Here is a 12,256-nt window from a genome sequence, read left to right as displayed (position 1 = left end):
TGCTCTAATTAATTTTGCTTCCTCTCTTTTTTGTCCTGTATTGCAGACGTAGACCAGGGCCTCATGGATCGTCTCAAAGACATCAACAGCACCTTAGTGAGTCAGCTGAACAGGCTGAGGAACATCCAGGGCACAGTGCAGGACACGGAGAGCCTGGCAGAGCAGGCACGGGTGCGGGTGGAGGACACTGAGGACCTGATCAGCATGGCTTCTGATATGCTGGAGAGGGCCAAGATGGCAGCTGACAACGTGGTGAGTGTGTGCTGGGATCCCACACAGCTGGGGGAGGCTGAGGGCCTTTCCTTCTGTGCCTCCAGTGTGTTTCTCCACTTGCTCTCTCCCTCAAACAGCAAATTTGCATCAAGATCATGGGAAATCAGTGAAGGGAGTTCACCACTGTCAGTCACAGATAGTATCTTAGCCCAAACCAACATAAAAGTCTTAAATAAATATTAGCACTGTTGTTTCTCAAGGGGTAACCAGTGATGGAAACTGCATGGACTTGAGAGAAACATATAGAGAAGTGAGAAGTAGGTTAGATACATCTCTAAGCATTTAGATCATGACAATAAATATTTAAAGCAAATACAAATAAAATATGAAAAAAGAGCTTCAAGGGGTTGGTTTTTTCCCTTTCTTTTTCTCTTCCAGTCCATTACACCTCCAGAGCAAAGCGGGGACCCCAACAACATGACTCACTTGGCAGAAGAGGCCCGAAAGCTGGCAGAAAGGTAGGCTGTGGCAAGACACACTCATTGTGGTCTGTGTCAGGGCCCTGCTCTTCTCTGCAAGGGGGAAGCAGAATTTCATTTGCTGGCTGGGAAACACACACCCTTTGCTGCTTAAGGGACTGGTGCTGTGGGATGGTGGCTGTGTAGCTCTGAGGGCAAACATTGCTCATGTGGATGACAGACATGGCAACCATCTACCATTACTAATGTTTCAGCATCTCCCATATGTAAATATGGGAGAAGGAAAGAAGGAAAAGTAAGAGAGACTATAATCAAGAACTGAGGATAAAAACTATTGGCTGACAAATCTAATGGCATTATTTTTCTTTTGTCATCAGGCACAAAAAGGAAGCTGATGAGATTGTTCGCACAGCCAAGGCTGCAAATGATACTTCCACGGAAGCGTATCAACTGCTGCTGAAAACCCTGGCTGGAGAAAACCAAACTGCAATTGATATTGATGAGCTCAACCAGAAGTGAGTCAGTAACAGAAAATTGTTTTTATTTCCTGACTTTAGAGCGGTGCTTAAAACTTAAGGCAACCCTCTGTATGCTTTGGATTTTGTGGGAGGTGATTTTTGATTTCTTAGCCTCTCCACTCTCTTACTAAGTTCAGTTCTACAGAATGTACTGTTTCATAACTGGATCCTTTGGGATTTTTTAGGTACAATCAAGCAAGGAATATTTCTCGAGACCTAGAGAAACAGGCCACCAAGGTGCTTGCGGAGGCAGAGGAAGCTGGAAACAGAGCCCTGCAGATATATGCTAACCTCACCAGCCTGCCTACTGTGGATTCCACGGGGCTAGAGGTACATGGGGGCACCATCATGTGCACTATTTCTGAGGATTGCTAGGTTGCTGGCATGCCTTACATGTGCTTTGCTGCTGTTCTCTGCATAAGAACACTCTGTGGACAATGCTTCTTGTCCATCTGGGCATAATCCAGCTTTTATGCAATTGCAACATTTATGCAGGAGATGTAAATGCAGAAAACCACCTACATAAACCCCACCTCCCCCAGTTTCTGAAAGACAGAAATCTGAAATGTTTGCCAGACGTCTTGGCTTGAATGTAGAAGTGGAAAAATTTACCACCTGTTCAGGAATTCTTTAACATTCAGGAATCTCTGTGTGTGATTTCCACCTGCAGAATAGAGCAAATAAGATCAAGAAGGAAGCAGAGGAACTGGATCAACTAATTGCCAGGAAGCTAAAGGATTATGAGGACTTGAGAGAAGATATGAAAGGAAAGGAACTTGAAGTAAAGAACCTCTTGGAGAAAGGGAAGACAGAGCAGCAGGTCAGTTCCACTTTGTGCAGGCTTTTGTTCCTGGAAAAAAAAACAAGGAAGACAAGTAACTGGCCAGATGCAAATTACTTCATCTTAGTGTTATTTACTGATTATAAGAATGCTGAAAAATGGCTCCAAAAAGGAGATGCAGAAAGAGGTTAAAAGCAATGGCTTTGAGGCTGTGTGGGAAAATTGGAGATATTTGCCAGATGTGGTGTCAGCTTTGTATTCAGAGCAGTATTCCCAAAGTACATACACTCATCTGGTCTCAGAGGAAGCACTGCTGTTCTGGATGGTGTTGTTGTTTGGAGCTTAACAGTGCTTTTTGATACACTTGCACAATTGTCCTTCAGAAAGTGGGAATGCATTGGTCCGTGTCCTGTCTCCTCAGACTGCAGACCAGCTCCTGGCTCGAGCAGATGCAGCGAAAGCCCTGGCTGAGGAAGCTGCTCGGAAGAGCAGTGGCACACTACAGGAGGCCAATACCATTCTCAGGAACCTGAAAGGTAAAGAGGAAACACTTGGAATGAATCCTTCAATTTCAGTGTGACAAGTCACTTGGCAGTAGGATATTCTGGTTAAAGAGGCCCTGCTATTGCCCTTATCTGAGTGTAGGGTGTGTTCTTTTGGCTTGTTTTTCTTTAAAGAAAAAGTATAAGCCTTTTCAGGGACTGGAAATTACCTTTTAACTTCCTTATTTAGCATCAGAAGATGTGCAATAGGGAGAGCTGACCCCAGTTTGCTCTTCATCCCTCCAGTGTGCGGGCAGCAAAGCCTTGGGTAGCTTGGTCAGAGGAGCATCCCAGGGCTCTCCTGGAGCACGTGGTAAGGGTCTGCTTTGCCCCCTTAGACTTTGACAAGCGGGTGAATGATAACAAGACGGCGGCCGAGGAGGCGCTGAAGAAGATCCCTGCCATCAGCCAGACCATTGCAGAGGCCAACAACAAGACTCAGCAGGCAGAGCTGGCTCTGGGCAACGCTGCTGCTGATGCCCGTGAGGCCAAGGCCAGAGCAGACGATGCTGAGAAGATTGCCAGCTCTGTTCAGAAGGTGGGTGTGCTGCAGCTCACCCCTGAGATCCTGCTGGGGGATTGCAGCAGCTCCTGTTACAGTGTTTCCTGGTGAGCCCCATGTGCTCCCTGCTCTATTCCCCACTGCACATGCAAAATATGGCAAGATAGGAAGTCAGTGCATTTTGATGAGAAGGATTGAAGGAAGTTCTGCCCCTGAATTCACCACCTTTTTCCATCCTCTCCCACCTGTTGGCTGCAGAGTGCTGCTACTACCAGAGCCGAAGCCGACAAGACCTTTGCTGATGTGACAGGACTGGCCAGGGAGGTGGATGACATGATGAAGCAGCTGCAGGATGCAGAGAAGGAGCTGAAGAGGAAGCAGGCTGATGCTGAGCAGGATATGAGGATGGCAAATGAGGTGAGTACTGCTGGCAGGTGACAGCAGTGGCCAGGAGCTGCCTTCTCCCTGCTGTCCTGGCAATGGAGCCTTTCCTCCTGCTCTCCTCGTGCAAAGACAGCGCTGCGTCCAGCCAGTATTCTGGCTCTTCCAGTTTTAAGTGGGACTGAAAAGCAGACAAGTTCTGGTGCATTAGCATAGGCTCCCTGCTGGAATTTCAGAGCTGCTTTTCCTTTTATTATAGCTAAAACCTGACTGTGTAACCCTATTGATTCCATCCTGCCCTTTACTGCAAAATCCTCCTCAGTGTTCAGGGATCCCCATCCTGAAATACTCAGAAAACTGATTACTTCAAGATTGTCAGTCTTCTCCCCAGCCCTGTGATAAAGATCTTTGTGCAGGATTGTTATCCTGGAGTGAGAAGGCAGTGATGTGCTAACTGCAGAGGTGAGGCAACAGTTTTATAATCCCTACACCTTTTTTGTGCTCTCATTTTTTTTCCTACAGGCCTCACAGGCTGCCCAGGAGGCTGAAGACAATGCAAGAAAAGCTAAGAACTCTGTGAACAGCCTGCTCACTGTCATTAATGACCTGTTGGATCAGCTAGGTAGGACTGTCTTTGATATTCTCTATGTTTTTGAGTGTTTTCCTGATGTGTGCTGGGTTTCCTGCCAGTTTTATTTGAGGAACCAGATGGATCTGTTGATCTCTTGAAATGGGGTTTGTATGTTTTTGGCAAGGACTTTGGGATTTTTTCTTTCCCACGTAGCCTCAGAGCTTGTTTGGCAGTGCTCTGTGTTGGTTTTCAGCAAACTGAAGGCTTCTTGAGGCAGTGGAGATGTCACCTATGTGGTTGGTCCTGTTTCAGAGGCTGGAGATGCCCTGGTGGAGATCTGCTGTGGGCTCAGCTGTGTGAGCCCCCAGGGTGCCATAGAGGTTTTAATGCACTTCACTGTTTGCTTCTGGCTTTTCAGGGCAACTGGAGACAGTGGACTTGAACAAACTGAATGAAATTGAAGGTACCTTGAACAGTGCCAAAGACCAGATGAAAGACAGTGACCTGGACCAGAAAGTGTCTTTCCTTGAGAGAGAAGCCAAGAAGCAAGATGATGCCATACAGGCCTACAACAGGGACATTGAAGAGATCCTGAAGGACATTAGCAACCTGGAAGACATCAGGAAGACCTTGCCATCTGGCTGTTTCAACACCCCGTCCATTGAGAAGCCCTAAGGGTGTGCTGGGGGTGGGGGGAATCGCCCTGGTGAGTGGTGGTTCAGCCATGGAGTGCCTTAACACACATTGCCTTCTCCAAATCCCCAACTCTGCTGCTCGCAGCCACTGTTTCCTTTCAAATCAGGATAAGTTGAAAGTTTTGGGGTTTTTTGTTGGCTTTTTTTTTTTAATGTTTTGTTTTGTTTTGTTTGGGGTTTTTTTTTTTGTGGATTTTTTTTGTTTGTTTGTTTCTTTGGGGTTTGTTTTTTTTTGAGAAGCAAATTAAATATCCGTCTTTGGGCATCAAAGGGGTTTTTTATATAGATTGTTTTCCTGAGCACTCCACCTTTGCCCCTTCCTCAGACACAGTTTCCTTTTGATTAGTGCAAGGATGAGAGATGCTCTGGACTCTTTATACTGTGGTTCAGAAATAACCATGTGAGCTGTATACAGCAAGGCAAAACTAACACAACTTTCTCTCCTGTCTTCTCCCTTTGTAAAATCCTCAGTCCTGGAGCTCTTTATCCCTATGAAGGAAGGGGATGGCTACCAAAGTATTACTGTAATGGCCAGTATAGCTGCACTCAATTCAGATCCTTCTTCCCAACTTCTAACCCTGTGAATTTATTTTTTTCATCATTAGGTAGTGGCCAATCCAACAGTGTTGGTAGCCTTTGGCAAAATAGCTGAAGCCTCTTTCTGAAATGCTTTCTGTGAGGATGCATTGCTATGAGAGAAAGGCAGCCTCTGATTAGGGCTCTTTGGGAAGATGGGATACTGGTGGAGTGGTGGATCTTGCCAGCCCCACTTCTGTTCTGTGGAGCAGTTTTGGGTCTGGTCTGAAAGCTGCTACCTGCTGGCTAGTCCAGACTGTCAGAGTGTGGAAGCCACGAGCTGCATTCCCATCTGTTGCTACTGAATTTCCAGAGGATCTGGTTTTCTGGGCTGGGAATGTCAGACTGACAGATGAATTTGTTGAAGCAGGACAAGTCTTGCTGAAGAGGAGAGCTGCCTTCCAGAGAGTTCTGGCAGCTGCACTGGCCTCCATGCTGAATGTCTTTGGGTGGGGAAGGAAGGGGGCACATGAATGGAAATGGAAAGGTCTTTTTTTTCCCCCATCTTTTCCCTGAAGGAGGACAGTGGGATTTTTCTCTCTCCTGCCATTGCTCTTGCCTTTTGCCCATTTTAAAGCTGGGAGGAAGAGCTGGAATTTCCTGGTGCCCTCCTTTCTTTTTGCCTCCTAATCTCGCAGTCACCATAAAGCTGCCACAGCACAGGGACCTCAGGCCAGGCTCAGGTGGCAGCTCTGCCTTTTCCACCACTCCAGGGCTTCCCTGCAGGCTCCCTGCCCAGGCAGTGCTGCTGCTGGCTGGGAGCAGCAGGGAGCCCCCTGCTCCCTGACAAGAGCATCCTCTGCAGCTTCCTCCTTGCCTCCAGCCTGGCATCCCTCCCCCTTTCCCTGAGATCCAGTATATATCTATCCTTAAACACTATGCAACTTTGTACGTTTGCGTAGCGGGGAAGAAATTATTATCTGACACACACTGGTGCTATTAATTATTTCAAATTTATGTTTTTTGTGTGAATGTGATTTTTTTTCCATTTTTTTATCATGATTATAGTGTGAGGAAGTCTCTCGTGTGTGTGTATGTGTGTGTAAATATACTCAGCCAGATTTCCAGAGTGGCACAGCCTGGCCTCCTCTATGTGCTTTCCCCTGTAGCCATTGGGGCAGGTGCACCATGTATTGCTTCTCTCTGTATCATTCCTTTAAAACTTTGGGTTTCTCCTAGCTGGGCTCCTGCTTGCTTCCCTCTGTTGTATCCCCAGCACCCATCCATAACCACTTTGCCTGTTGGGTGGATGTTTTCCAGCCCAGTCTCCAAGGCCAGCCCTGCTCCCCACGGGTCCTGCAGCACCCAGTTTGTGTCCCCTGTGCCCTGGGATGCTGTGCCAGCAGTGGAGCAGGGGCTGTGGCTTTGCAGCTGAGCTGGGAGCTGCTGTAGCTCTGTTGGGAGACCAGACCAGTGCTGAGGGGGTCAGAGAGCTGCATTTGGGGACATCTTGGTACCACTGTGCAAGGCAGGAGGCTTGGTGCAGACAGTGCTGCTGTTCCCAGCAAGCTCTGCATGGCTCTTGTATCCCTGCCCTTGATGATTGTGGGATTTGCCTCCTGCCTGGAAACACCTCTGGAGGAGAGCTCCCTGTGCCTGCACACACAGGGACCTTGGGTCACTCTGGGAACATAGCTGTGACCACATCACCTCTGCCAAGGCTGTGAGAAGAGCAGATGTGTGCATGCCCTGGCTGACCTCAGGCCTAAGGTTTCCTGCTCTCTTGTGTTGTTTTTTTTTTTTTTCTTAAACTGTTTTTAACAGAATTTTATTTTTAAATAAAAAAAAAAATCTTTATAAGCGATCTGTTAATCAGTACTGCATTACAGCCATTATTCATTGTATAAGTCCAGTTATTTCTTTACGTAATGTGATGATGTGACAGCTGCTGGTGGAGTGCTGGGTGTCATGGGTGACATGTGACATCCCTTCATCACCTTATTCCTGACTGTGGCCCCCTCAGTATGTGCCTTCACTCCAGCTTTTTTTGCCTTAATCTGTGGTCTTGCTGTCTGGGGCGGTGAACAAAATGCAACACTTGCAGTTTTTATGTATAAAACAGTATTTCTTATTTATAATAAAGTCTGAATATTTGTAACCCCTTACACCTGGGAATTCTGTTGAGTATTACTTTATTTTTCATGGTAGGATATTGAAGGTGATGTGTCTTGGTTGCAAGATTCACCTCTTGCTCCTTAGACAGCCTGGTTTGGTGTGGGAAAAAGGGAGAAGAAACTTGGAAATGCGTGTGGTGGGACACAGATGGCAAGGGTGATGGTTTTTCCTTGTATCCACTGCTTCACTGCCATGGCTGTGATGGATGTTAAGCTGCTGGTTTTCCAGGGCTTAAAAACAAACTGTGTTGTTGGTGCTGATGCTGTTGGAGTGGCACTGTCTTCCTGGAAAGCCCTGACGAACTGGGGGGAGTTTATTTATGCTGTAAGGGAAAAACCCTTTTACTAAACAGGTAGAAAAGGATAAGGCTCCTGGGAAAAAAAAGAAAAACCTGAATAAAGAAGCTGAAATTACTGGGAAATGCCACAAATCTGGGTGCTCTGTGTTGTTCCTGGGTCCTTTCTCCCAGAGCCTGGCCTGAATGAAGTAAATTTTTAAGGACAGATTGCAGTGATAGGCTGTTTTCTGCATTCACACTTGTCTTTCAGCTCCAGCTGGATTTCTGTTGTTTTTCTCAGCAGAAGAAAACACACAGGTCTCATTAACTTGCATCAGACCTAATCCCATCTCAGCTGGTAAATTCTTTTTTTTTTTTTTTTTTTTTTTGCATGTAAGTTGTGTACTTTTGACCTTTCATTCTTCAGTTGTCACTAATGAATTTGTTTTCTAAAATATGTAATTTTTTTTTCTTGCCAATGTTTTTGTGAAGCAAATCCCAGCTGATGAAATCTGGCTGAGGTTTCAGCTGGATTGTGGGGAGCAGACAATGGGTGGTGGGACAGTTGTGACCTTGCATGGGCTATAGGTTGACATGAAGCCTCTTAGCATTTTGAGGTGAAAATTCTTAGATTAGGAAGCAAGTCTGTGTCCTTTATTTTATCTTTAGGATTTTTATTTCCAGACGATAAATACTTATTTTTTTTAAGATATTTTTTGTGGGCATTGTGCAAATGTGTCTCAGGGGTGATCTTACACATGAGCCTCACATTTATGTGGTTTTCAGAGGTACCGCTGGAGGACAGTGGAGGATGACAAGGTAAGAGTACCCTGAGTAGATACTCAGAAATCTCTTACAGGGAGGAGCAGACCCAGCTCCAAGGACCATGGTAATGGCTTACAGGTTGCCAAACTGTTCTACCAATATTTTGAAGCCCAAGTAGAGATGCCCTGCTCAGATGCTCTCTGCTCAGTGTAGCCAGTGCCTGACCAAGGTGGGTGAGGAGGAGGCACCTTGTGAGCAGTGACCAAGCCATGCTCTGGTAGCCTTTATTCTCCTTCAGTTCCCTGTTGGTTTCTTCTCACTGCCCAGGTTCAAGCTCCATCTTCTCTCACATGCTCTCTGGAGAAGCAGGAGGCTGGCAGAGGGCCTGATGAGAAGGTGGCAGTGGGGAGGGCTTGGACAGACCTCATCTGGGTTCCCTCTCATTTTTGGGAGGACAAGATATTTACAGGTTATAAAGTGCTGGGAATACTTGCCTGGAGGGAGATGTCTCTGGTGTGTTTGTATGATCTGAGGAAGTGGAGGAGGTCATGCAGCTGTCACACTGAGCTGGCAGTGTCCTGTGCTCCCCATCTACAGCTGTGACATGCTGGACCACATTCTGGTTAGTTATTTTTTGTAGTTGGCTGCTGGCTTGATACCTTCAGTGCCCCCATCCCAGAAACATCAGGAATGCCATGTAAAAGTTATCCCACAGAGGCTTGCCATGGGGACAGAATGGGGAACGGCAATTCCCCTCATTGCAGTTGGATGGCAGTGCCTGTTCCAAACAATCCCTGTTTGTCTCAGCCCTCTCTGGGCCGGGCAGGGCACAGCAAGGCAAGGCCAGACATGACAGCCCTTCCGTGCTGTGCCCCTGCTCTGCCCTGCCCCGCCTGCTCCTGCCTCTGCCCATCCCCTTCAGCTGCTGCCTGAACCATCCCTGCTCCAGCTGCCTCTGGCTGGCAGCACGACTTGTCCCAGGGCACCCCCATGCCAGAGGAGAGGCTGAAGTCCAGCTTCCATTGCTGCCCTGGTGTTTGGTGATACCAGCACTCATGGTCACTGATTCTGCACACTGTGAGGAACTCCCAGAGGGTTTCCTCCTGGATGATGTGGCAGGAGGAAATCCTCTGGGATTTCCTCCTTGCAGGAGGAGGCTTGGGGATGCAAGGGTTGACCTGGGCTGCAAGGGCTCACAGCACCATGGTGTTCATCTGGCATAAGTCACCAAAAGGTGTTTTCTCCTTTGCTTTCATTAAAACCATCACTCCAGAGTTTTTACACATCCGTCACTTTTCACCAGCAACCATCAGCAAAATTTAGTTTATTGTGTTGTTTCAGACTGGTTTTGGAGCAGTTAATTCTGCCACAGCCACATCCTCAAGGATTGATGAACTTGTGAGCCACAGTGGTCTGCCTGCAGGAGCAGCTTTTTTGGCTCTGTGGGAATGAGCAAAAACCATCTTCAAGAAGGGTTTTTCTTGTGTTGCAGATTGAAAGACAGGTTTTCCAGTGAAACAAAACTGCTTCATTGCAGTGTCTGGTGAGCAGAGCTGTTCTTTATGCCTCCCTTTGCTTACACTTTTGCTTACTCTAAAAGGTGAGACATCTCTGGTAATCCTGTTGGTGTGAGACCTTTTCTAAAGGGTGCTGCCATGGGTTGTAGTGGGACATTTGCTCTGTGGAGGCTGGTGGGCAACTGCTTGTTCCAGATCAGATGTGTTTAGAAATTCAGGGCCCCAGGAAATACATTCTTGGTAGTCTCATGGCATGTGGTTTGCAGAGGTCCTGTTGAAGCATAGGCAGATGGCAGGGTGAGAGTAGTCTGAGTCAGCAAGCAGAGATGACTGAGGAGCGAGCTGTCACAGCCTTGTTTGCACAAGTGGAGTGAGAGGTGGGGTGGCAAGGGTGACATAAATGGGGAAACACAGAGGAGACAGATAGGGGAAAGGCTTCCTGCTGGGGAGGGCTGATTTTCCAGGAGAGAAGTCAGCCAGGGATGTGGTCTGGGTGAGGTCTAAGGGAGCTGCTGTTGTGGACCACGCTGCTGGAGATGCCTTCCTAAGGAGAGGGGTGTCAGCAGGGAGGAAGGACCAGCAGAGGTGTAGTGGGCAAGTGATGTACTTAAGAAGTTTACTCAGAGGTATGAGTGTATCTTAAGAACTGCTGAATTGGTGAGAACACCATAAATAATTTTATCTAACCTAAAAACTAGTAATGGAAACCAGATAAAAGAACCTCAGATGCCAAAGCCCACCACACCACTATTACTTTTGGGAAGCAGTGTTCCTTGTTGTGAGCTATATTAGGATCCAGCAAGTGAAATGAAAAGGAAACCTCCTGTTTATAAAAGTTGACTCAAGCAGCAGAGGCAGGTACAGTTGGCAAAGGGAGGTGCAGAGATGTGGTGTGTTTGGGCTGGCTGTGCCCATGAGATCACCAGGAGCCAGAGGAAAGCCCTGTGAGTCAGCTCCAGGTGTCTGCAGTGTCTGAGGCTGTTGGGCAGTGCAGGAGGCTCAGACAAGGAGCTCACTGTTAATCACCCTGCTCTGTCAGGCCTGAAGTGAGCAGCATGTCACACCTGGGATTGAGTTTGAGTCCCTAGTGCAGAAGGGGACCTAAAAGGCAACATGTGTCTCTGGGGATGCACTTGTTGGGTGTTTTCATTCTGTTTAAAGGACTGCTCACAGTCACTTGTGACACAAGGAGTCTCATGGCATTGGGCAGGGGAGCTGCTGTGATGCAGCACGAGGGCCCATCCCTCACTGTGCCCCTCTGATGTGCTGCTTTCACTGGGCAGGAGGAGGTGCTGGAGTCCTGCTTGTCCTGATGTGTGCCGGATGTGGAGAACCCCCGCCTCCAGATTTCTCTATTCCCTGTAGAAGTGGTCTTGTCCTCCTGCAAGGCAAAGGCAAGGAGTGAGCTGGAACTGGCCTTCATGCCCTGTGTGGCTTGTCAGCTGTCCTTGAGAGCAAAGTGCTAATGGACCTGGGACTGTGGAGCCTGGCATCATCCTGGCCCTGTCAGCAGCCTCAGACAAGCATTTCTTCCCTCTCTGTCTCCTCTCCTCATCCTTCTTCTGGCATAAAAATAATGTAGTGGGTGAGGCCAAGGACCCATCTAAGCTCATTTTCCATCTTGGGAGCAAAAGCAAACAAATGTGTGTGATGAATTCCACCTCCACCTCATTTCTGGGTCTGGGGATTTCCTGAACTTGATAATTATCTGGTAAATCCCAATCAGGATTTGCTTTCTGGGCATTTATTCAAGCTGTTCTCGGGTCTCTTTGCATCCCCAGTCCTGCTAGTCACCTGTAAACGAGCAGGCTGGCTGGCTGGACCTGGTTTGGAGCAGGCAGCCTCCATCATCCACCCTCCCCAGGTTCCTGTGAGCTCATCCTGCTCCACTTTGTTCCCTGCAAGCCTCTGGCGTGCCCGGACAGCCCGGCTGTCCCCAGCCAGCCCTGCGGTGGGGCGGGACGGGCAGCAGGGTGGGCAGGGATCGCAGGGGTGCTGTGTGATCCCCCAGAGGCGGCAGGAGCTGCAGGTGTGGATCCCCAGCAGGGGGCAGAGCTGCAGGGGTGTCCTGTGATCCCCCCAGGAGGGTGGGCAGGAGCTGCAGGGTGTGTGATCCCCCCAGCAGGGTGAGGGGCTCTCCGGGGGTGCTGTGCCCGCCAGTGCCCCTGTCCCGCTGGGGCCGGGCTCCCTGCGCTGCCTGGGCTGGGCTCTGCCGTGACTCACGGCCGCTCTTCCTGTTGGGAGTGACTCAGGTGGGGCAGCGATAAAAAACGCCCCAAAAAAAGGCACGGAGCTGGCAGCGGGTGCGGAGCCCGCCGGGACGG

The 12,256-nt window shown here is 48.5% G+C and overlaps 1 protein-coding gene across 1 annotated transcript in view; it reads left to right on the top strand.

Annotated features, from left to right (window-relative positions):
* LAMC1 (laminin subunit gamma 1) overlaps positions 1–7,363 on the top strand; it is a 67,369-nt gene extending 60,006 nt beyond the window's left edge. The window contains exons 19-28 of the mRNA XM_064719253.1: positions 47–252; positions 652–731; positions 1,070–1,207; positions 1,396–1,540; positions 1,881–2,030; positions 2,413–2,527; positions 2,872–3,071; positions 3,294–3,452; positions 3,939–4,038; positions 4,406–7,363. Coding sequence (XP_064575323.1) covers positions 47–252; positions 652–731; positions 1,070–1,207; positions 1,396–1,540; positions 1,881–2,030; positions 2,413–2,527; positions 2,872–3,071; positions 3,294–3,452; positions 3,939–4,038; positions 4,406–4,662 — 1,550 coding nt within the window. The 3' untranslated portion in view covers positions 4,663–7,363. The remainder of the gene's footprint in view (positions 1–46; positions 253–651; positions 732–1,069; positions 1,208–1,395; positions 1,541–1,880; positions 2,031–2,412; positions 2,528–2,871; positions 3,072–3,293; positions 3,453–3,938; positions 4,039–4,405) is intronic.
* The last annotated feature ends 4,893 nt before the right edge of the window (positions 7,364–12,256 follow it).

The sequence above is a fragment of the Zonotrichia leucophrys genome, chromosome 8, assembly GCF_028769735.1.
Source record: "Zonotrichia leucophrys gambelii isolate GWCS_2022_RI chromosome 8, RI_Zleu_2.0, whole genome shotgun sequence".
Taxonomy (NCBI): Eukaryota; Metazoa; Chordata; class Aves; order Passeriformes; family Passerellidae; genus Zonotrichia; species Zonotrichia leucophrys.
Note: the sequence above shows the minus strand (reverse complement) of the source record. Positions and strands in the feature narration are given on the sequence as shown.